Source organism: Aureococcus anophagefferens (assembly GCF_000186865.1).
Source record: "Aureococcus anophagefferens unplaced genomic scaffold AURANscaffold_3, whole genome shotgun sequence".
Lineage (NCBI taxonomy): Eukaryota > Pelagophyceae > Pelagomonadales > Pelagomonadaceae > Aureococcus > Aureococcus anophagefferens.
The window spans coordinates 2,303,574-2,324,848 of NW_008705563.1; the positions used below are offsets into that span (position 1 = coordinate 2,303,574).

The 21,275-nt window shown below is 70.9% G+C and overlaps 4 protein-coding genes across 4 annotated transcripts; 3 read left to right on the forward strand and 1 right to left on the reverse strand.

Annotated features, from left to right (window-relative positions):
* Positions 1 to 1,209: 1,209 nt before the first annotated feature.
* Positions 1,210 to 1,791, forward strand: AURANDRAFT_20867 (hypothetical protein; the record flags this gene model as incomplete). Its single annotated transcript, XM_009035530.1, has 1 exon — positions 1,210 to 1,791. One exon carries the CDS (start codon positions 1,210 to 1,212, stop codon positions 1,789 to 1,791), a length of 582 nt encoding a protein of 193 aa, XP_009033778.1.
* Positions 1,792 to 10,283: 8,492 nt separating this feature from the next.
* Positions 10,284 to 10,928, forward strand: AURANDRAFT_14747 (hypothetical protein; the record flags this gene model as incomplete). The annotated part of the gene is made up of 1 exon (XM_009035531.1): positions 10,284 to 10,928. A coding segment is annotated over one exon (645 nt), but the record flags the coding sequence as incomplete, so codon positions are not given.
* A 3,985-nt stretch (positions 10,929 to 14,913) lies between these two features.
* On the forward strand, positions 14,914 to 18,240 carry AURANDRAFT_52540 (hypothetical protein; the record flags this gene model as incomplete). The annotated part of the gene is made up of 3 exons (XM_009035532.1): positions 14,914 to 15,281; positions 16,407 to 16,761; positions 17,920 to 18,240. 3 exons carry the CDS (start codon positions 14,914 to 14,916, stop codon positions 18,220 to 18,222), a joined length of 1,026 nt encoding a protein of 341 aa, XP_009033780.1.
* A 51-nt stretch (positions 18,241 to 18,291) lies between these two features.
* On the reverse strand, positions 18,292 to 20,961 carry AURANDRAFT_70929 (hypothetical protein; the record flags this gene model as incomplete). Its single annotated transcript, XM_009035657.1, has 2 exons — positions 18,292 to 18,773; positions 18,936 to 20,961. 2 exons carry the CDS (start codon positions 20,959 to 20,961, stop codon positions 18,292 to 18,294), a joined length of 2,508 nt encoding a protein of 835 aa, XP_009033905.1.
* Positions 20,962 to 21,275: the final 314 nt, after the last annotated feature.

Sequence of the window (21,275 nt, forward strand, 5' to 3'; positions counted from 1 at the left end):
CCCGAGCCGCCGCGGCCCGCGCCCGCGGCCGCGGCCGGGTCGCCCGCGGCGGAGCCGGCGGCCGAGGGCGGCGCCGCGGGCCTGCTCTACGCGCTCCGCGGGGGCCCCCGGGCGGCGAACGGCGACGAGACCTGGCGCCTCCGCTGGCACGAGTTCGACGGCGCCGTGCTGCGCTGGCGCGAGCCCGACGAGGCCGAGTGGCTCGGCGCGATCCGCGTGGGCTCCGACCGGTCCGCGCGGCGCGTCGACGAGGCGCCCCTGGGCTTCGGGCTGCGCGTGACGTCGCCGGACCTGTCCATGACGCTCTACGCGACGACGAAGGCCGACCGGAAGGCGTGGCTCGCGGCGCTCGACCCGCGCAGCGCGGCGCGCAAGCCCGAGCCGCCCGCGCCGCGGCCGCCGCGCCAGGTCGTCGTGTCGCCGGGCGACCTCGTCAAGCGCCGGCCGCCGGCGCGGGGCGGCTCGTCGGAGGGCGGCTCGGACTCGTCGGACTCGTCGTCGGACTCGGCGCCGTCGTCGCCGCCGTCGTCGGGCCGCCGGTCGCCCCGGGGCCGCGGCGCCGCGGCCCTCGACGGCGCGCCGCTCCTGCCCCTCGCGGCCGGGGACGCGGACCGCGCCGCCGCCGCGGCGGCGGCCGTCGACGACTACGTCGACGGCGCCGCGCGCCGCCGCGACGTCGTCGCCGTGCTCCTGCGGGCCACGCGGGCCTCCGCGGCGCTCACCGACGAGGTCTACTGCCGCCTCCTCCTCGTCGCCGCGAACCGCCGCCGCCCGAACCGCAAGCGCAAGGCCTGGGAGCTCCTCGCGGCCGTCTCGCGGCGCCGCGCGCCCCGGGACGTCGTCCTCTGCCGCGTCGCGCGCGCGGCCGCGGCCGCGGCCGCGGCCGTGGCCCAGGACCAGGACGACGCGGCGACGGCGGCCGTCGCGACATACGTCGCCGACGCCATGGACGTTGTGCTGCGAGGGTAAAGTGCGGTAACTTGAGGGAATTATGTCGGAGTTGAGCACGCGCACGCACCGCTGCGGACGAGCGATCGGAGGGCATCGAGAGTTCACCATCGACTCGAGCAGCGAGTAGAGCGAGCCCGAGGCCTCGCGCGCCGTCGCCGTGTGCACACACCGCGCCGCCGCGTTGCCGAACACACACCGCGTCGCCGCCGCCAGCGCTCGCACCGCCGCGCCGGCCCGAAACGCTCGACAGCCATGGCGATGATCGCGCAGCGGTCCGACGGCGGCGGCGGCGCGCTGGCGCTCGGCGACCAGAACCTGCCCTACGTCGTCTTCGAGACGAGCGTCGGCGACTTCGTCGTCGAGCTCTACTTCCAGCACGCGCCGGCGACGTGCAAGAACTTCCGGGAGCTCGCGCGCACGGGCTACTACGACCGGACGATCTTCCACCGGGTGATCCGCGGCTTCATGGTCCAGGGCGGCGACCCCACGGGCACGGGCCGCGGCGGCGCGTCCATCTACGGCGGCAAGTTCCGCGACGAGATCACGCGCGAGCTCAAGCACGTCGGCGCGGGCGTGCTGAGCATGGCGAACTCCGGCCCGAACACGAACGGCTCGCAGTTCTTCGTGACGCTCGCGCCGACGCCCTGGCTCGACGGCAAGCACGCGGTCTTCGGCCGCATCGCCGCGGGCATGGGCACGATCAAGAAGTTCGGCATGGTCCCCTGCGACGCGAACGACCGGCCCGAGACGACGATCTCCGTCTTCAAGGCCTACTGCCAGGCGACGCCCGACATGCCCAAGCAGTCCCAGGCCGCCATCATCGCCGCGCAACGGCCCTAACAAGTCGCTCTAGAGCGGGGGTGGCGGCATTTCGCCTGGCGCGGTCGCCGGACGGCCCGCGCCTCGCGCGCGGCGTTCTACGAGAGCAAAGTGGAGGATGCTTAGGAAGGGTCCTAGAGCACCGCCCAGGAGAGGACCGCGACGGCGGCGGCGGCGACGCCGGAGCCGGCCCGCGCGGCCGCGTCGGCCTCCTCGATGATCTCCTCTTCTTCTTCGGGCTGATCTTCTTCTTCGCCGGGCGCGTCTTCTTCGGCGGGCGCGTCTTCTTCTTCTTCTTCTTCCGCAACCTGGTGGCAGGTCGCGCTCGCGCCGACGACCGCGTCGTAGACGCAGGGGTAGACCCCGTCGGCGCAGGTGTCGACGTCGCGGTTCGCGAAGATGCTCCCTTTTGAGAGCGCGGGGCTCGCGACGAAGCCCAAGACGATTCCGTCGTCGCAGCCCGAGGCGGCGAAGGCGACGTGCCACTTGGCGCCGCAGAAGAGGATGGACAGCCCCTCGACGGCGCTCGACTCGTAGACGGGGAGTCCTCCCGAGGAGGCGCCGCCGTCGACGTAGGCGCCGTCGAGGTAGTCGGACGGGAGGAGGGAGCCCTCGCTGCCGCCCCAGGCGAGCGCCGTGCCCGAAAGGTCGACGCCGCCGGCGCAGCCCTCGGCCGTCGCGCACGCGAGGCTCGCTTCGGGCGCGGTCACGAAGGCGCCGTCGGCCGCGACGGCGACGGTGGTCTCGCCGAACGAGACGTAGCCGTCGCACGACCCGCCCCGCGCGGCGTCGAGGCCCTCGAGCGTCGTCACGAGCCACGTCGCGGCCCGCGCGCAGTAGTAGGCGTACCACGCGTAGATCGCGCCCTCGCGCCGGAGTACGGGCCGGAAGTTCACCGCCGCGACGCCGTCGAACGTTTCGTAGGCGCCGTCCCAGAGGCCGTAGTCCGCGTCCGCCGTCGCGACGCGGGCGCCGGAGAGCACCGCGGTCCCGGCCCCGCAGGGGCCCGGCGCGAAGCACGTGACAACCACGGTCGAGGTCCGCGTCGTCACGTCCGCGGTCGTCGACGTCGCGACGGCGTTCTGGGCCCGGCTCGCCCCCGCGAGCCGCGCGCCGCTCTGCCACTGGACGAGATGGGGGCAGGCCGCGATCTCCGCGGCGAGCGCGGCGTCGTCGGTCACGTCGCCGAAGAACGCGTGCCCGAGCCACGCGCCCTCGGCGCCGAACTTGCTCGCGTCGTCGCAGTGGTAGAGGATGAGGCTCGGGGACGAGGCCGTCGACGCGTAGATGGCGTGGTCGCCGAGGCGCGTCGACCGCTCGACGTAGAAGCCGTCGAAGAGGTCGTCGGAGATGCCGGGGAGCGCCGCATCGACGGAGATGCTCGTCCCCCGCACCTCGACGGCGCCCGACGCGCACGTTTCGACGGCCAGGTCGACGCACCGCGATCCTTCTAACTCGCAGTACTGGCCGTCCGAGTCGTAGAGCGACACGTCCTCGCACCGCGAAACGCCGCGGGCGTCGCACGTCGCGGGCGCGGGCGCGGGCGCGGGCGCCGAGTACGACGGCGCGCTCGAGCTCACGCCGTTGAACATGGTCGTGCCGCTCCCGCTGATGTAGGCGTTGACCTGGGAGGCGGCATAACCGCCCGTCACCCACTGGCCGCACACGGCCCGCTGTCCGACGCCCACGAGCAAGAAGGCGATGCCGAGTCATGATCGGTCGTGGCCTCGACGGTCGATGGTTTGGAAGTCGATCCGAATGATTCTCGCCGCTCTTGCTCGCCGCAAAACTTCGCGGAGAGAGGCATCTAGCCTTTCCGGCATCATTACCCTGATAAGCTTGCTTGCTGTCGCGTCGCGACGGCTGCCCAACCGCGAGCAGCGGCGGCCCGTCCGGGCGCTTCGAGTGCGTTGCGCGCGCAACCACCGACGATGAAGAGCCGGGGCCGGAGCTCCGGCTACGAGCGCAAGGGCGGCGACCTGCAGGACATCGAGGAGCTGTCCCAGAAATTGACGGCGGACCTCCAGAAGCACATCCACCTCATCGCGAGCTGCCCGGTGCTTTCCGAGCCCTGGTGCAAGATGGCGGACCTCGTGGGCCGCATCGCGTCGATATCCGACATGGAGGCGCGGCTCCCGAAGGAGCACGCCAACGCGACGCTCTGGGAGTGCGAGGAGGTCGCGCTTCGCTACGTCATGGAGGACGGCAAGCTGAATTTATGTTTGCGGAATTTGGTGGAATTCCGCGCGTTCCTGCGCGAGTGCAAGGGCCGGACGTCCCATCTGGACGGGGCGCCGCCGGCCTATTTACCGGAAGCCGGCGAGGCGAAGACGGGCGGGTCGTCGGAGACGTGGCAGCAGTCGAAGCTCGACGTCTTCGAGAAGGGCATGGGCGTCATGCTGCGCAACGCCTGGTCCCACGTCGAGGCCGTGCAGACGACGGACCTGCCCATGCTCATCCAGCACGTCGGCGACGTGCTCCACGACGCCTGCTCGCCCGACGGCGCGGAGCGCATGCGCGCGCTCGGCTCGGACCCGGACGACCTCAAGGACCGCCAGGAGGTGCTCGTGCTCTACTACCTGCGCTGCCTCTGCGTCCGCTGCGACGACATCCGCGAGCTGCGCTTCATGATCCTCATCAAGGACGAGCGCATCGTCGAGCGCCTCGTCGCGTACCTCGACGAGCACCACGGCCTGCTCCACGTCGACGACCTGCTCGTCGCGGCCCAGGCTTTGAGCGACCTGCTCGACACCGAGGACTTCCAGACCTACGAGGGCCAGTACCTGCCCCACAGCGCCCGCGACACGCTCGGCACCTTCCGGACGAAGTTCCTCGAGGTCTTCCTCGACGACTACGACAAGCGCAAGACCATCCAGCCCCTCCTCCGCTTCATCCAAGACTGCAACTACAAGTGAGCGCGCGGCCCGCCGGCCCCGCGCCCCGCGCGCCGTAAGAAGCCCGGCCTCACGCGCGCGCGTCGTGGAGCCGCTGGGTCAGCCGCGCGTTCTCCTCGAGGAGGGCGATGCGCCGCTTGAGCTCGGCGTTCTCGGCCTTGATGGCGCCTTCGTCGAAGACGGGGTCCTCGAAGACGGGCTCGATCGTCGGCGCGCGCGCCGGCCGCGGCGCGAAGTCCGCGCGGGGCGCGACGCGCGCGCGCGGGTCGCGCCGCGGGTCGCGCTGGGCCTCGCGGAGGCGCCGGCGCTCCCGCTGCTCCGCCTCGGCGAGGCGCCGGTCGCCGAGCTCGCCGCCCACGGAGTGCTCCGTGAAGGACTCGGAGCCGTCGTTCTCGAACCAGGAGAGGCCGGAGGTGCTCAGGCTCGAGCCGGAGATGATGTCGATGTCGCCGTCGCCGTCGACGTCGATGGCGAAGACGGCGTCCGCGGTCGCGACGGCCGACGCCGCGACCGCGAGGCGCACGAAGAGCTTCATGCTCCCGAAGGCTGCCCCTCAAAAGCGCTAAAATAAACGTCAACGTGCACAGCACCAAAAGTTTTTGGCAGCCCTCGATGGGCCGCACTCAAGAGCTCGTCCCGCTCGACGACGAGACAAACTTGCACGACGTCTGGGCGTCCGTCAATGACAAAGCGCAGGACGAAACGCGCGCGTTCGAGCGGCGCGTCGACATCGACGGCCTGCGCGCCGTCAGCGTGCTCGCCGTCGTCGCCTTCCACGCCTTCGAGGAGCACTACGGCGCCGGCTTCGTCGGCGTCGACGTCTTCTTCGTCATCTCCGGCTACGTCGTCCTCGGATCCATGCTGCGGCGGCCGGCGGCCGCGGACCTCGAGGACTACGTCGTCGGCTTTTACGCGCGTCGCGCGAAGCGCCTCGGCCCCGCGCTCTGCGTCGTCGTCGCGGTCGCCGCCGTCGCGCTCTACGCGATCGCGGCCGAGTCCGAGGCGCGGGACGCGCGCATCGCCTACGAGACGGCGCTCTGCGCCCTCGTCGGGTCGTCGAACGTCTACCTGAGCGTCGTCTTCGACGACGACCGGAGGCGCGCGGAACGCGCGGACGACGACGGCCGCGCGGGCTACTTCTCCGGCGACTGGAGCGCCGACGACGACGGCGCCGTCTTCGTCCACGACAAGCGGGCGAACCCCTTTTTGCACACGTGGTCCCTGGGCGTCGAGGAGGGCTTCTACTTCCTCTTCCCGTGGGTCGTGGCCTTCGCGTACGGCGGGGCGGTCCTCGAAGGATCCCGGGCCCGCGCGGGCCCCCTGGCCCTCTTCCTCGCGTTGTCGCTCGCCTCTTTCGCCCTCTGCCTGGGCCTGACGCTGCTCGACGAGCCCGACTGGGCCTTTTACCTGATGGCGGCGCGCATCTGGGAGATCCTCGCCGGCGCCGCGTGTTACGAGTGGCTCCGGTCCGGCCGCGGGGCGCCGCCGGGCGCGGCGCTCGACGCCTGCACCTGGTGCTGCCTCGGGGTGGCCCTGTCCTGCGCCGACGAGGCCCTCTTCCCGCTGCCCTGGGCGCTGCCGGCGGTCGCGGGCTGTGTGGAAATCAACCACTGGTTTGGGGGGTCCCCACCAAACTTCAGAACTCTCTATCTCGATCAAATCGAAATCGATTCGGCTGATTTTTGGACGAATCGATTGCTCTCATCGAGTCCTCGAAGCTCGGCCAAAGAGTCCGGCGCAATCCATTCAATTACGCGCACATTAAAGTCGTATTGAAGATTTGATTTCCACACAGGTCGCGGGCGCGCTGTCGTTCCTCGCCGCGGGCGACGGCGGCCGGACGCCCGCGGCCTGGAGCCTGAACAACGTCATCGCGCGGGAGCCCCTGGCGGCCGTGGGCCGCTGGAGCTACGGCTTCTACCTCTGGCACTGGCCGCTGCTCGTCCTCGCGGACCTCGCGGCCGCGACGGGCGACGGGCCGCGCGCGGCCGCGGTCGCGGCGGCCGCGGTCCTGGCCGTCGCGAGCTACGCGACGTTGGAGCGCGCGGCGCTGAACTGGAAGCCCGCGACGCCCCGTCCCGCGCCCCGCGTCTTCTTCCGACAGTCGTCGCGGGGACGTCGCCGTTCGACCCGTCGTTCCGCGCGCTCGCCGCTCGACGCGCCGTCTTCCGTCCGCAGGCGCGCCGCTCGTCGCCGCCGTCGTCGGCGCCGCGGCCGTCGCCGCGCTCCTCGGGGCCCTCCGCGCGTCGTCCGAGGCCGGCCGAAATTCGTCGAGCGACGACGACGCGGCGGTCCTCGGCCCGCCGACGTTCGGGAGCGCGTGGGACCGAGACGCGTGGCCGCGCTTCGCCGGCGACGACGCCGTCTGCGACGCGAAGATCCCCGTGTCGACCTGCGGCCGGACGACGGCGCGGGCCGCACCCTGCGCCTGTTCGTTGGGCTGCGGCGAATCGTCCCAGCTCTACGCGCCGGACCGAGCGAGCGGCGACGCCGCGGCGGAGCCGTGCCTGCCGACCGCCGTCGATTCGTGCCAGGGCTGGTACGCCAACGACTTCGACGACGACTGGGACTTCGGCGTCTGGACTTCGAACTGCTTCGTCCACTCGGCGCGCTTCACGGCGACGAAGCTGGCCAACTGCCTCGCGCCGTGCCGCCTCGCGAACGCGTCCGCGTCGTTCCTTTTGGGCGACTCGCACGCGGCGTCCTACGCGGCGGGCTTCGCCGCGTCGGCCGCCGCGGGCGGGCGCGACGCGCGCCACGCCTTCGCGGGCTACGGCTGCTCCTTCGCGAGCCCGGGCTTCAACGCGGCCGTGACCGCGGCGCTCGGATCCGCGTGGGTTTTGGACGACTGCGACGCGTGGGTCGCCGCGTCCCTCGACGTCCTGCGCGCCGAGCTCCGGCCCGGCGACGTCGTCGCGACGACGACGGCGAACTGGAAGTACGACGTCGCGGGCCACGTCGACGTCGCGTTCGTCGCGGACCTCGCGGCGCTCGCGTCCGCGCGCGGCGCGGCGGCCGTCGTCCTGGGCGACGCGCCGCTGCTCTACGGCATGTTCGGCGTCAACTGCGCGTCGGCGGCGACGCGCCGCGACTGCGACGTCGACGAGGCCGACGCGGCGCCGCCGGGCATGGCCGCGGCGGAAGCCGCGTGGGCGGGCCTCGGCGACGTCGCGTTCTTCCGCGCCTTCGACCTCTTCTGCGCCGGCGACGTCTGCGGCGCCCAGATCCCGGGCACGGACGTGCTCGGCGTCGTCGACTACGGCCACCTGACGACGGCCGGGTCGCTCTACGTCGCGCCCTTCCTGACCTGCTTCCTCGAGGCGCGGAACTTGTCCGCGGCCGTTCCCGCGGACCGGGACTCGTGCCCGTCGTCGATCACGGACACGTAAAATTGGATTACCCGTACTTCGCCAGGAACGCCTCGGTCTTCGCCGCGAAGGTCTCGAAGCCCGCCTTGTCCGACGGCGCCGACTCCGCGTCGAGCTCCCTCGCGAGGCGCGCCGCCTCGTCCGCGACGGCCGCGGGCGACTCGGCCGCGGGCGCCGCCGTCGCGGGCGCCGCGCGCGGCGCCGCGGCCGGCGCGGCGGCGACGGACGCGCTCCCGGCGGGCGGCGCCTTCTTCTTCCCCGCCGGCACGCAGTACCGCTTGTGCGTCTTCCAGCTCGCCTTCTGGCAGTCGACGGAGCAGTAGGCCGCCTTCTGGCACCGCGTGCACTTCTTCAGCGTCGTGCTGCGCTTGCCGCAGCCGCCGCACTTCGGCCGCGTGTCCGGCTTGGGGACGCCGTCCTTCAAGAGCGCGCAGACGCGCTCGTCGAATTTCAGGCACGACGCGACCTGGCTGAGCGACGCCTCCATCGTCGACTGTCGGAAGAAGCGGAAGGGCCGGTGGGCGTCGGCGCCGCGCTGCAGGAGCGCCGTCACAATGTCGACCTTGTTCTCCTTCGCCGGGCCGAAGAGGGGCACCATGCCCGCGCGGTCCTCGGCGTTCGGGTCCGCGCCCCGCGCGATGAGAACGTCCAACAGCGCCAACGCCTTGGCCTTCTTGTCCGAGCCCGGGTCGTAGGACGTCGCCACGAGGCAGAAGAGGGGCGTGCGGCCGAGGAGGTCGCGCGCGTCGACGAGCGCGCCCGCGTCCGCGAGCGCCGCCGCGGCGCCCTCGAAGTCGCAGTCCGCGCGGGTCTGGCGGAGCCCCGCGACGACGGCGTGGACCGGCGCCTTGCGGAGGCAGGAGCAGCGCGCGTCGGCGAGCGCCGCGGCGTCGTCGGCGTCGAGGGTTCCGAGGACGCGGCGAACCTCCTCCGCGAAGCCCATCGCGCAAGCCTGCACGAACGGCGACAGCGGCGACGGCGCCGCGAAGAAGTCGCCGCCGGCGTTCCAGACCTCCTCGAGCGCCGCGTAGCGGTCGCGGTCGAGCTCGGACTGGTCGCCGTCGCCCGTGGGGGCGCCGTAGGCCGGGTGCGTCGCGCAGGCGCCGACGACGGCGGGCGCGTAGCGCCGCGCGCTGTCGACGGCCCGCTCGACGTGCGCCGCGACGCCCGCGGCGAGCAGGCGCGCGCGCTCGCGCTCCGCGCAGGCGGCGAAGAGCCGCCACTCCGTCGCGCGCGGGTCGACCTTCAGGGGCGCGCCGGCGGCCAGGTCGCCGGCGGCGACGACGTCGACGCGGTCGCGCGCGGCGACGACGCGCGCCGTAAACGCCGCGGGCGCCGGGTCCGCGACGAGCAGCGCGCCCGCGGCGCCGAGGACGCAGTGCTCGTGCGCGCCCACCTGCACCGTGTCGCCGCGGTGGATGGGCAGCATCGTCGCGTCGGTCTTGGCAATCGTGAGCAGGACGGCGCCTTTGGTGGTTGCTTCCGCGGCGTAGAGCTCGTCCTCGCCGTCGTCGCCGGGCCGCGTCGCGATCGCGACGTGCCAGAGGTGCCGCGCTGTCGCGTCGTCGGTCGACGACGCGGTCGCGCTGGCTGCGGGCGCTGTGGAGGCCGCCATGCTCTCCCGAGCCGGCGAGCTGCTGCCACACTGGCCCACAGCCCCAAGCAAGCGTGTACTAGTACAGGAATTTCGTGTCGCAGCACGGGATCTTCTGGCCCGTGTCGCTGTCGCACCTGTCGCAGCCGATGTCGCACCCGTTGCTGAACCAGAAGCAGGCCTGGCCGTTCGAGCCGGAGAGGTTGCGCCAGTCCGTGGAGATCGCGCTCTCGTGTGCGCACCAGTTGGGCGTGTCGAACGGGACCGGGTCGGGCACGCTCCCGTTCCACGGCGCGAGCGATCCATCGATGGCCTGCCGCGGCTTGGGGTGCGTCACGGCGCCGTGCGCGGCGACGGAGCGCAGCCAGCCAGCGACGAGGAGGAGCGCGGGCGACGACTGGCGCCCCATCCCGAGGTTTGAACTCGTCGCCCAGATCGAGTGGGCTGCGTTTCAGAGCTCGGAGAGCGGGTAAACATGCGTGCTTGAGGTCGCTCGATCATCCGCGCCGACCGCCCGCTCGCGAGCCACTGCGCTTGAGCACCTCGTCGCGTCGCGCGCGCACCGCGCCGCGCCGCAACCCGCGCGCAGCCATGGCCGGCCGCAAGATGACGCCGAAGGGCCAGATGGCCTTCGGGGGCGGCCCGCCGATCACGCACCTGCCGCCGGCCATGAAGGCCATGTTCCAGCCCGGCCCGCCGCTGCTCTTCCGCGAGAAGATCAGCAAGCGGCGGCCGACGCCCTACACGGGCGTCGCCGCGTACCGCGACCTCTTCGAGACGACCGCGCCGCCGGAGCCGGAGAAGAACGAGACGCCGCGCGAGCGCCGCGCCAAGGTCAAGGCCGAGAAGGCCGAGGCGCACGACGCGCGGCTCGCGACGGCCGTCGCGGCCTGGGACCCGCAGAAGCCGCCGGACGCCGTCGCGCCGCTCACGACGGGCGACGCGTACAAGACCTTGTTCGTCGCGCGGCTGTCCTACGACACGACGGAGAAGAAGCTCCGGCGCGAGTTCGAGCAGTTCGGCGCCATCAAGGCCCTGCGCGTCGTCCACGAGCGCGACCCGGACCACGAGCCCATGGAGGGCGACGACGACGCGCTGCACGCGGGCACGCCGCGGGGCTACGCGTTCGTCGAGTTCGAGCGCGAGTCCGACATGCGCGACGCCTACAAGCGCGCGGACGGCCGCAAGATCGACGGCCGCCGCGTGCTCGTCGACGTCGAGCGCGGGCGCACCGTGCGCAACTGGCGGCCGCGCAAGCTCGGCGGCGGCCTCGGGTCCACGCGGAAGCGCGGCGCGGCGCCGAACAACGGGTCGCGGCCGGGAGGGCAATTCCAGCCGTCGCGCGTCGTGTCGTCCAACGCGCCGGCCTACCGCCCGCCGCCGGCGCCGGTGCGCCAGGTCTCCACCGGCCCGCCCCGCCGCGACCGCTCCCGGTCCCGCGACCGCGGCCGCCACCGCGACGACGACCGCCGCCGCGACCGCTCCCGGTCCCGCGACCGCCGCCGCTGAACTCCTCCTCGCGGGGGTGCGTGGTGGTGCTCTAAAGATAGCTGCCCGCAATGCTGCGTAAACGCCGCGTTGGCTAAGTGTTGAATTTGCGTTCCGCAACTTTGTGTGCAACACCGGCCTCCCCACCCGTACATTTTGTGCACGCGCCGCTGACAGCCCAAGCTCTCGGCGCCGAATGTTGCAGTGCGCAAAAGCTGCATTCTCGTCGCGTTGGTCTGCAAGGCCATCGACAGCAAGCCCGTGTCCAAGACGAACCTCAAGACGTCGAAGCCCGTCTCAAAGGCGGACCTCAAGGCGTGAGGAGGACGAGCTCGAAAATCGATAAGAAGGTACCCGTAGCGTCATTACCCGCCGCCCCCCCGCTGCTGCTGCGACCCTCCCCGCGTCCCGCTCGCCGGGAGCGAGTAGCCGTCGTAGACGTCGGACGATACGAAGCCGCAGGACGAGTCGCGCTTCAGGACGCCGTTGCCCGTCGCGTTGTCGAAGGAGAAGCCCGCGCAGCTCGTCGTGTGGCAGCAGACGAACTTCGCCTCGCGCAGGCTCAAGCTCGAGAAGCCGCCGAGGTTGCCCGCGTCGCCGCCGCACGCCTCCCGGTAGCCGCCCGCCGTCGCGACCCAGCCCTCGTCGAGGCAGTCCGACGACGCGGACGTCGTCGCCGCCGCCGACGGCACGACATTTTCGTTCGCGACGAAGCCGTCGTCGTCGTATAAAGCGGACACCTTGGCGTGGCCCGTCCAGCCGGGCCGGCGGTCGACGCCGCAGCCGACGTCGCGGAGCAGGGACCCGCTCCGCCTGGGCAGGACAAGGGTGATTCAATTTCGCTTCAACGTGAGTGTTCCGCGCGCGCGCGTTCCCAAAAAAACATCCACGCTTCGAGACCGTTCCGAGAGATGACCGCTCGTCCAAGAATTAGCCAAAACGAGTGGAAAACGGCCGAGATATGAGCCTTTGAAGTTGGGAATTTCGCTCTCTTGTCCTGCCCTGCGCTCCGCGTCGCGTTGTCGTAGGAGAAGCCCGCGCAGTCCGCGTCCGCGCAGCACGTCTCCCGCGCCTCGTCCAGCGTCCAGCCGACGAAGGCGTCGAGGTCGCCGAGGCGGCTGCAGGCCTCGCGGACGCCGTCTTCGGTCACGACCCAGTCCGTCGCCGCGCACCGCTTCGCCGGCGACGGCGCGAGCGTCCGCGCGGCGGCCGTCGCGGTCGACGCCGTCGAGGAGCCGCGTATCAGCGCGGCGCTCGCGCTCGTCGGCGTCAGCGCGGCGCTCGCGCTCGTCGGCGCCGCGGGGGCCGCCGTCGGCGCGGCCGTCGCGTCGCGGCCGCGGCGGCCCTCGGTCCGCGGCGGCGAGTTCCGCGAGTTCGAGAGCTCGTCGAAGTAGACGCCGGCGAGGAAGACGACGCAGACGAGCGCCGCCGTGCGGCAGCAGGCGCCGTAGGCGCAGCGCCGCTTCGGGACGACCTCGCGCTTCTCGCGGCCCGGCGCGAGCAGCGTCTCGGCCTCGCCGAGGAACGTCGGCGCCGCGGGCTTCTCCGCGAGCTCGAGGCCCTTGACGAGCTTCTCGCGCGCCTGCTTGGCGGGGCGCGGCTCCTTTCGGGCGTCGCCGGCCTTCTTCGAGGCCTTCGACGGCTTCCGCGCGTCGGCCGCGGCGCCGTCGCCCTTGGGCCGCGGCGGCGTCTTCGTCTTCTCGGTCGGCGTCCGCTCCCGCCGCTCCTTTTTTCGCGGCGGCGTCTTCGGCAGGTAGGGGTCGTCCGCCGGGGCGGCGGCGCCCGCGGACGCCTTGAGGCGCTCGAGCTCCTCGCGCGCCCTCCGCATGGACCGCGTCTCCGCGTCGGGGCTCGCCTCGGCGGCGCTCCGCGCGTCCGGCGCCGCCCGGGCGATGGAGCTCGCCTCGGCGGCGCGCTGCTGCGTGTCCTGCGCCGCCTTGGCGAGGCGCCGCTGGGCCGCCCGGCGGTCCTGGCTGCCGTGCTGCTCCTGCATCTGCCGGATGCGCTCCTTGCGCTGGGCGACGCTCACGGGCTCGCGGCCGAGCACGCTCTCGGCCAGAGCCGTCGTCGACGACGCCGAGGCTGCCTCGGAGACGAGGCCGGGCAGCGGAAAAGCGTCGGCCATCGTGAGACTGCGTATGCAACAATTTTTTCTTGAATATTCACCTCTGGCCTTGCCGGCGAGACGATGGGCGCATCCAAATAGTGGGCTGCTCCCCTCGACCATGGGCGATGCAGCGCCGGAGGACGACGCGCGCGCGCGCGCGTGCTTCGAGGCCACCGCCGGAGGAGCGCCGCGCGGCGCTCCTCGGCCCGAGCGGCGGGCGCTGGCCTGCCGCTGGCTCGTGCGGTCCCTGCGCGAGTCCTGGTCCAAGGCCTGCGGCGGCCGCTACGACTTTTGCGCCGTCGAGCCCCTCGTGCGCGCCGCGGCGCTCGCGCTCGTCACGCTCGCGCTCGAGCCCGCGCCGCTCGACGGCGCGCCGGACGTCGGCGCCGTCGAGCGGTACCTCGCGGCCAAGCTCGCGGCGGCCGAGGCCGGCGCCGCGCCGCCGCTCGCGCCGTCGCGCCAGCTCCTCGTCGGCGTCGTCGCCGCGGCGCTGCACGTCACCGACCCCTGGGGCGTCGCGCGGATCGAGAACGCGGTGGATCTCCACCCGCTCGACGGCCGCCACGGGCCGGACGACGCGGCGCTCGACCGGCTCCGCCGCGAGGCGGCGACGCTCCACTCCCACGCCGAGTGGCTCGCGCGCGCCGCGCAGGCGTCCGACGCGCGCGTGCCCGCGGCCGAGAGCCGGCTCATCCGGGGCCTCGCGGAGTCGACGGCCGCGAGCCGCGTGCAGCTCGAGGCGCTCGGCAACAACCTGGGCCTGCCGCCGCCGCCGGCCGTCGCGCGAATACCGGCGGGACCCGACGACGCGCCGCCGGACGACTGGTTCCGGTCCGTGCTCATCGCGCGCGCGGACGTCGAGCGCCGCGCGGCCGCCGCGGAGCCGGACGAGCGCGAGAGCGACGACGGCGAAGGAGTGGTGGAGGAGCCGCCCGAGGAGATCCTCAACATGTTCATCCAGGAGGAGGGCCTCAGCGACGAGACCGAGTCCGAGGACGACGGGGGGCCCGCGCCGGAGTCCGACGAGGACACGGCGCCCGACCCCCACGTCGCGCTGTAACACAAAAATTAGCACGCAAGCGTGGCGGCTGTGGTTGTGTGACGAAAAATTAAGTATTTGTCAAGTTGGTCGACCTCCTTGAGGCAGTTTTGAGCGATTTTGCCTGCCGATCCGATCGGCGTCGCGAGCGAGTCGAGAGACGAGGTATGAGCCCAAGCCGAGACATGTCGTGGCGGGAGAAGAAGTTGGAGTATGAGAACCGCATGGCCCGAGCGAGGGGCAAAAAACTCGACACTCTCAAGACCTGCACGATCTGCGGCGCCGACAAAGCCAAGGCCTGTCAAGGATGCGGCACGACGGCCTACTGTTCGACGGACTGCCAACGCATCGACTGGCGCGACCGGGGCCACCGGAAGGTCTGCAAGAAGATCCAGGCCGCGGAGGCGGCGCGGGCCGAGGCGCCGACGCCCCCGCCGTCGCCACCGCGCGAGGTGTTCTACGGCCCCGCGCCGCGATCGCACGCCGACGAGGTCCGCGCGCGCATCGCGGCGGAACACGAGGCGGCCCGCGTGCGGCGCGAGGCGAACCCGGAGCGGGAGCCGCTGTCGGCACGGCTCGGGTCGCGGTGCCCGATCTGCCTCGAGGAGTGGGACGTGAATGCTCCGGACCTGTTCCGCATCTGCTGCTGCCGAATGGTCTGCCAATCGTGCGAGGACAAGATCGGCACCAACGCGTGTCCCCTCTGTCGTCTGCCGCGCGCAGAAACTGATGCGGAGCAGCTCGCGCGTCTTCGCCGCCATGTGGAGAACGAGGTGCCAGAAGCAATTACGTTTTTGGGAACCGCGTACAGCCAGGGCGGTCACTTCGGCCTCGTGAAATCCGATAAGAAAGCGGCAAAGATTTACCGGCGCGCTGTGGAGCTCGGGAACGTGGACGCGATGTCACGACTTGGGGAAATGACCGAGTATGGAAGTGGCGTCAAGCTGGACAAGAAGAAGGCGGAGCGGCTGTATCGCGCGGCCGCAGACCGGGGCTGCGCGATCGCGCAAAGCAGTCTGGCGTATTTACTTCATTCTGAGGGGAAATGTGAAGAAGCGTTCCGGTACTTCGCGCTCGCGGCGAATCAAGGCCATACTATTACAGAGAGTTGCCTTGGCTGTTGTTACAGGGACGGAGAAGGCACGGAAGTCGACCTCGGCAAAGCCAGATACTGGTTCGAGCGCGCCGCTGCCAAGGGCGACGAGAGAGCTATAGAGAGCCTCGCGGCCCTCGACGCGCGCGTATAGCCTAAGTCTTTACGCCGCGTCGTCGCCCGAGCCTGGGATGCTGCGCTTGCGCGCGGGCGATGGCGTCGTCGTCGCCGCGTTCCTCTCCGCGCCGACCTTCGCGGTCTGGTGCCTGGCATTTCTGAACGCCAAGCCCGCTTGGCGCAAGGCCGACACCGCCGCCGAGGGGGGCATGGAGAGCGACACGAACGCGATGCTCTAGGGGCGGGCTTAGCCCTGGCGCAGGTTTTGAGCGATTTTGCCTTTGCGATCGCATCGAGCATGACGCCCCCCGTCAAGGACGCGCGCCGAGTCATGTCGTGGCGGGAGAAGAAGTTGGAGTATGAGAATCGCATGGCCCGAGCGAGGGGCAAAAAACTCGACACTCTCAAGACCTGCACGATCTGCGGCGCCGACAAGGCCAAGGCGTGCCAAGGATGCGGCACGACGGCCTACTGTTCGACGGACTGCCAACGCATCGACTGGCGCGACCGGGGCCACCGCAAGGTCTGCAAGAAGATCCAGGCCGCGGAGGCGGCGCGGGCCGAGGCGCCGCCGCCCCCGCCGTCGCCACCGCGCGAGGTGTTCTACGGCCCCGCGCCGCGGTCGCACGCCGACGAGGTCCGCGCGCGCATCGCGGCGGAACACGAGGCGGCCCGCGTGCGACGCGAGGCGAACCCGGAGCGGGACCCGACGTCGGCGCGGTTTGGGTCGCGGTGCCCGATCTGTCTCGAGGAGTGGAACGTGAATACTCCGGGCATGCTTCGCATCTGTTGCTGCCGAAAGGTCTGCAAGTCGTGCGAGCGCAAGATCGGCTTCGGCGCGTGCCCTCTCTGTCGGATACCATGCCCAAATGACGATGCGGAGCTGCTCGCGCGTCTTCGCCGCCATGTGGAGAACGAGGTGCCGGAAGCGATTAGGTTTTTGGGAGACGCGTACTGCGAAGGTCGGTACGGTCTCGTGAAATCCGATAAGAAAGCCGCGAAGATTTGGAAGCGCGCAGTGGAGCTCGGGAACGTGGAGGCAATGGTCAGACTTGGGTACTCGTACGAAACTGGAAGTGGCGTCAAGCTGGACAAGAAGAAGGCGGAGCGGCTGTATCGCGCAGCCGCAGACCGGGGCCACGCGGTCGCGCAATTCAATTTAGGGATTCGCCTTCATTCTGAGGAGAAACATGAAGAAGGGTTCCGGTACTACGCGCTCGCGGCGGATCAAGGCTATACCAATGCGGAGAACAACCTTGGCTGCTGTTATGAGCGCGGAAAAGGCACGGAGGTCGACCTCGGCAAAGCAAGATACTGGTTCGAGCGCGCCGCTGCCAAGGGCCACGAGAAAGCGACACAGTCCCTCGCGCGCCTCGACGCGCAAGTATAGTCTAACAATCTTTACGCCGCGTCGTCGCCCGAGCCCGAGATGCTGCGCTTGCGCTCGGGCGAGTCGTGCTTGGCCTTGGCGTCATCGTCGCCGCGTTCCTCTCCGCGCCGACCTTCGCGGTCTGGTGCCTGGCATTTCTGAACGCCAAGCTCGCTTGGCGCAAGGCCGACGCCGCCGCCGAGGGGGGCATGGAGAGCGATACGAACGCGATGCTCTAGGGGCGGCCTTAGGGGGATTTTGAGCGATTTTGCCTTCGAGCACGCGAAAGCCGAGTCGAGAGCTGGCGGCGATAGGACGCGCCGAGACATGTCGTGGCAGGAGAAGAAGTTGGAGTATGAGAATCGCATGGCCCGAGCGAGGGGCAAAAAACTCGACACTCTCAAGACCTGCACGATCTGCGGCGCCGACAAAGCCAAGGCGTGCCAAGGATGCGGCACGACGGCCTACTGCTCGACCGATTGCCAACGCATCGACTGGCGCGACCGAGGCCACCGGAAGGCGTGCAAGAAGATCCGCGACGAGCGCGCGGCGGAGGCGGCGCGGGCGGAAGCCCCGATGCCCACGCCCGAGGTGGTCTACGGCCCCGCGCCGCGGTCGGGCGCCGACGAGGTCCGCGCGCGCATCGCGGCCGAACACGAGGCGGCCCGCGCGCGGCGCGAGGCGAACCCGGAACCAGTGCCGCGGTCGGCGCGGTTTGGGTCGCGGTGCCCGATCTGTCTCGAGGAGTGGGTTGTGAATGAAGCTACCACGTTTCGTCCCTGCTGCTGCCGGTTGGTCTGCGAATCGTGCGAGGACAAGATCGGCACCGACGCGTGTCCCCTCTGTCGAGTACCGTGCCCAAAGACCAATGCGGAAGCACTCACGCAAATTCGCCGCCATGTGGAGAACGAGGTGCCGGAAGCAATTGCGCATTTGGGAAATGCGTACCGCGAAGGTTGGTACGGCCTCGTGAAATCCGATAAGAAAGCCGCGAAGATTTGGAAGCGCGCCGTGGAGCTCGGAGATGTGCAAGCGATGGTATTTCTTGGGGAGATGTACGAGGATGGAAGTGCCGTCAAGCTGGACAAGAAGAAGGCGAAGCGGCTGTATCGCGCGGCCGCAGATCGGGGCGACGCGGCCGCGCAATACAAGTTAGGGTTTTTACTTGATGCTGAGCAGAAACATGAAGAGGCGTTCCGGTACTACACGCTCTCGGCGGATCAAGGCTATGCCTTTGGAGAGTTCAACCTTGGCTGTTGTTACGGGAACGGACAAGGCACGGAAGTCGACCTCGGCAAAGCCAGATACTGGTTCGAGCGCGCCGCTGCCAAGGGTTACGAGAGAGCTATAGAGTCCCTCGCGGCCCTCGACGCGCGAGTATAGCCTAAGTCTTTACGCCGACGAGGACACGGCGCCCGACCCCCACGTCGCGGCGTAACAAAACATTAGCACTCAGCGCGGCGGCCAGCGGCCGTGGCCCGGCACGACGACGCGGCCGTGGATCAGCGACGTGTCCGTCGCCTCGAGGAACTCGCGGACGACCCTGTCGAGCCGCGACTCGACGAACGCGGCGAGGTGCGCCTCCGTGAGCTTGAACTGGTCGGGCCAGTCCGACGCGGGCCTGCCGCCCGCGGACCGCGGCGGCGCCGGCGGCGCGCAGGTGCCGTCGCGTGCGTGGCAGGTCAGGGGCGGGTAGAGGCGGTACCAGTCGGGCCCCGCGTGCGCCTCCTCGTGGACCGCGCGCGCCATCGCCGCGACCTCGTCGGCCGCGCACTTGGGCGTCCCGTCGCGCGACCCGCAGAAGGCGCAGATCGCCGCGTCGAGCTTGTCCGCGTACGCGGGCGCCTCGGGGAAATCGTCGACGCCCGCGATCTGGAGCAAACTGCGGAGCGCGCCGTAGTCCGTGAAAATGATGTCCGCGCCGCCGTCGTTGCCTGTGTGGATTCCAAATCTGCGCGTAATCGAACGGTTTGGACCAGACTCTTTCGCTCTGCTTCGAGAACTCGACGAGAGCAATCGATTCGTCCAACAATCAGCCGAATCGACCTCGATTTGACCGAGCTAGAGAGTTCTGAAGTTTGGTGGTTGGAATCCACACTGGTCGTCGCCGTTCTCGCCGATGATGAGGCCCTTGTGGTTGATCTCCTCGAGGTGGGGCACGCCCCTGCGGTCGAGCACGAAGTCGGGCGAGAGCATGGCCGCGGGCGACGTCCGCGCCGCGACCGGCGCGCCGCCGCCGCGGGTCCGCGACTCGAGGTCCGCGGCCTCGGCGCCGCGGGCCCGGAGCTTGTCCCGCGACCGCAGCAGCACCTTGGTCAACAAGCCCTCGACGCGCGGCCACGTCGTCGACGCCAGGAGCGCCTCGTTGCCCGCGCGCGTCGACGCGGCGCCCCGGTAGGCCCGCGGGCCGAACGTCGCGCGCTCCGTAAAGGCGCGCGACGCCGTCGACTTCGGGTAGCCCTCCGGCTCCATGCCCGCCGTGAACTGCGCGACGGATTTGACGCCGCACGACGGGTTCATCAACAGCTTGATGTGGGCGCAGTCGTCCTCGAGCGGTTTCACGGCGCCAAAGGTGCCGTTCTCGACCGAGCGCCGCGTCGTGCTCGCGATCTTCGTGAGGCCGTGGCGGAGCACGTGGACGCGGAGCGGGTCCACGGACGTCACCAGCGCCCAGACGCGGACGTCGTACTTGCGCCCGAAGATCTCCGACACGTCCTCGACGAAGTTCTGGAAGACGACCTTGCGCCGCGCGCAGTACTTGCGATGGGGGACGTCCAGAACGGACCCGTCGTCGCATTCGCCTCGTTTCATGTGCTTCGCGATCCACGCGAGGAACGCGCCGTCGCTCGCGAGGTCCGCGGCGTGGTCGAGGCGCGCGAGGTGCATGCCCCGCGACTGGTGGAGGCCCGCGGCGAGGCGCGACTGGGGCTTGACGATCCACGCGGACGACTCGAGGCCCTCGCGCTCGTGGAGGTATTTCTGGATCTCGCCGCGGAGCTTGGCGAGGCGCGGGACGTCGCGGGCCCGCAGCCGCGCCTTTTCCCGCGCGTCGAAGCGGTCGTGGCGCCAGTCGACGACCTCCTCGCCGTTGACGTCGAAGCTCACGAGCAGGCCCCGGCCCGCGAGGCGCGGGCACAGCGCCGCGCGGCGCCGGCCCGACTCGACGTCGTCGACGCAGTGGCGGTAGAGCTCCGTCATCGCCTGCTTCGCGCCGAGGTCCGACGCGCCGGGGAGCACGCCGCCGCCGACGACGCCGCCGTCGGCGAAGGCCGGCGACAGGGGGCGGGCCCAGGAGCGGTTCCAGGGCGGGAAGTCGTGGCCGAAGAAGACGTCGACGCTCCCGTCGGGCGGCGCCTTTTTTTTCGAGTACGCGCAGAGGCCCAGCGCGGCCATCTCCTCCCGGACGAAGGGCATGTCCTTGCGCGTGTCCGGCACGAAGAACCAGCGCGGGCCGCAGCTCCCCGGGGGACGCCGCGTCGGCCCGTCGAGGAGGTCGCAGAGCTGCCGCTGCCGCGCGGCGGCGTCGAGCGACGCGTTGCCGCGCCGCGCGGCGATGGCCGCGAGGCTCCGGTGCATGGACACGTTGGGCGCCCCGAGCCGCGCCGCGAGGCCCTCCAGGAGGGCGTGCTGCGGCGCGCTCGCCGACGGCGGCGGCGCGCGGGCCGCGGCGCAGCGGACGGAGGGCCGCGGCGCGCACGTCCGCCGGCACTCCTTGCGGCACGCGCCGGGGCACGCGGCCCAGCCCTTGACGCCGCCGGCGTCGCGCCAGGAGCACTTGTGCTTCCAGCTCTTCGTCGTCGCGGCGACGGCGAGGTAGGCGCAGTCCTTCTTCGGGTCGTCGTGAAACCACGACGACGAGTCGACGCACGACCGCCGGTCCGGCGGGTTCGCGGCGGCGCGCGGCGCGGTCGGCGCCGGCGGTTTCGGCGGCGGTTTCGGCGCTGCTCTCGCAGGCGGCGGCTTCGCGAGCACGGCGTGCATGGCCGAGCCGTCGTGCGGCGCGGGCGGCGCGGGCAGGTGGAGGTGCGAGAAGAAGGTGTGCTGAATGAAGTAGACGATAAATGCGGCCACGACGCCGGCGATGAAGGCCGCGGTTACCGGAGATCGTCGGCGCGGAGGCATCTCTGTGTGGCGGTGGCCGCTAATGCGCTAGTGATTGCTGCCCTGCGACGCCTCCATCGGTGGTCGGCCACTTCGGCGAGCGCGTCTCAAATAACCAAGGTCGCCACGAGGCGACCACGGACAAAAGATTCGAACCTCACGCCGAGGTGGGTGGGTGGGTCCGGAGGCCTGATTTGGAAAATCTACAGTGTACTGATGGGTACTTGTAACGCGCGCGCGCGCGCGCGGTCATGACCCGCAGTGCCGCGGCTGACGGTCGCGCGGCGCCTCGGCGACGTGTCTTCACGCCGCTATCGTCGTCTCTGGGCAAGCGC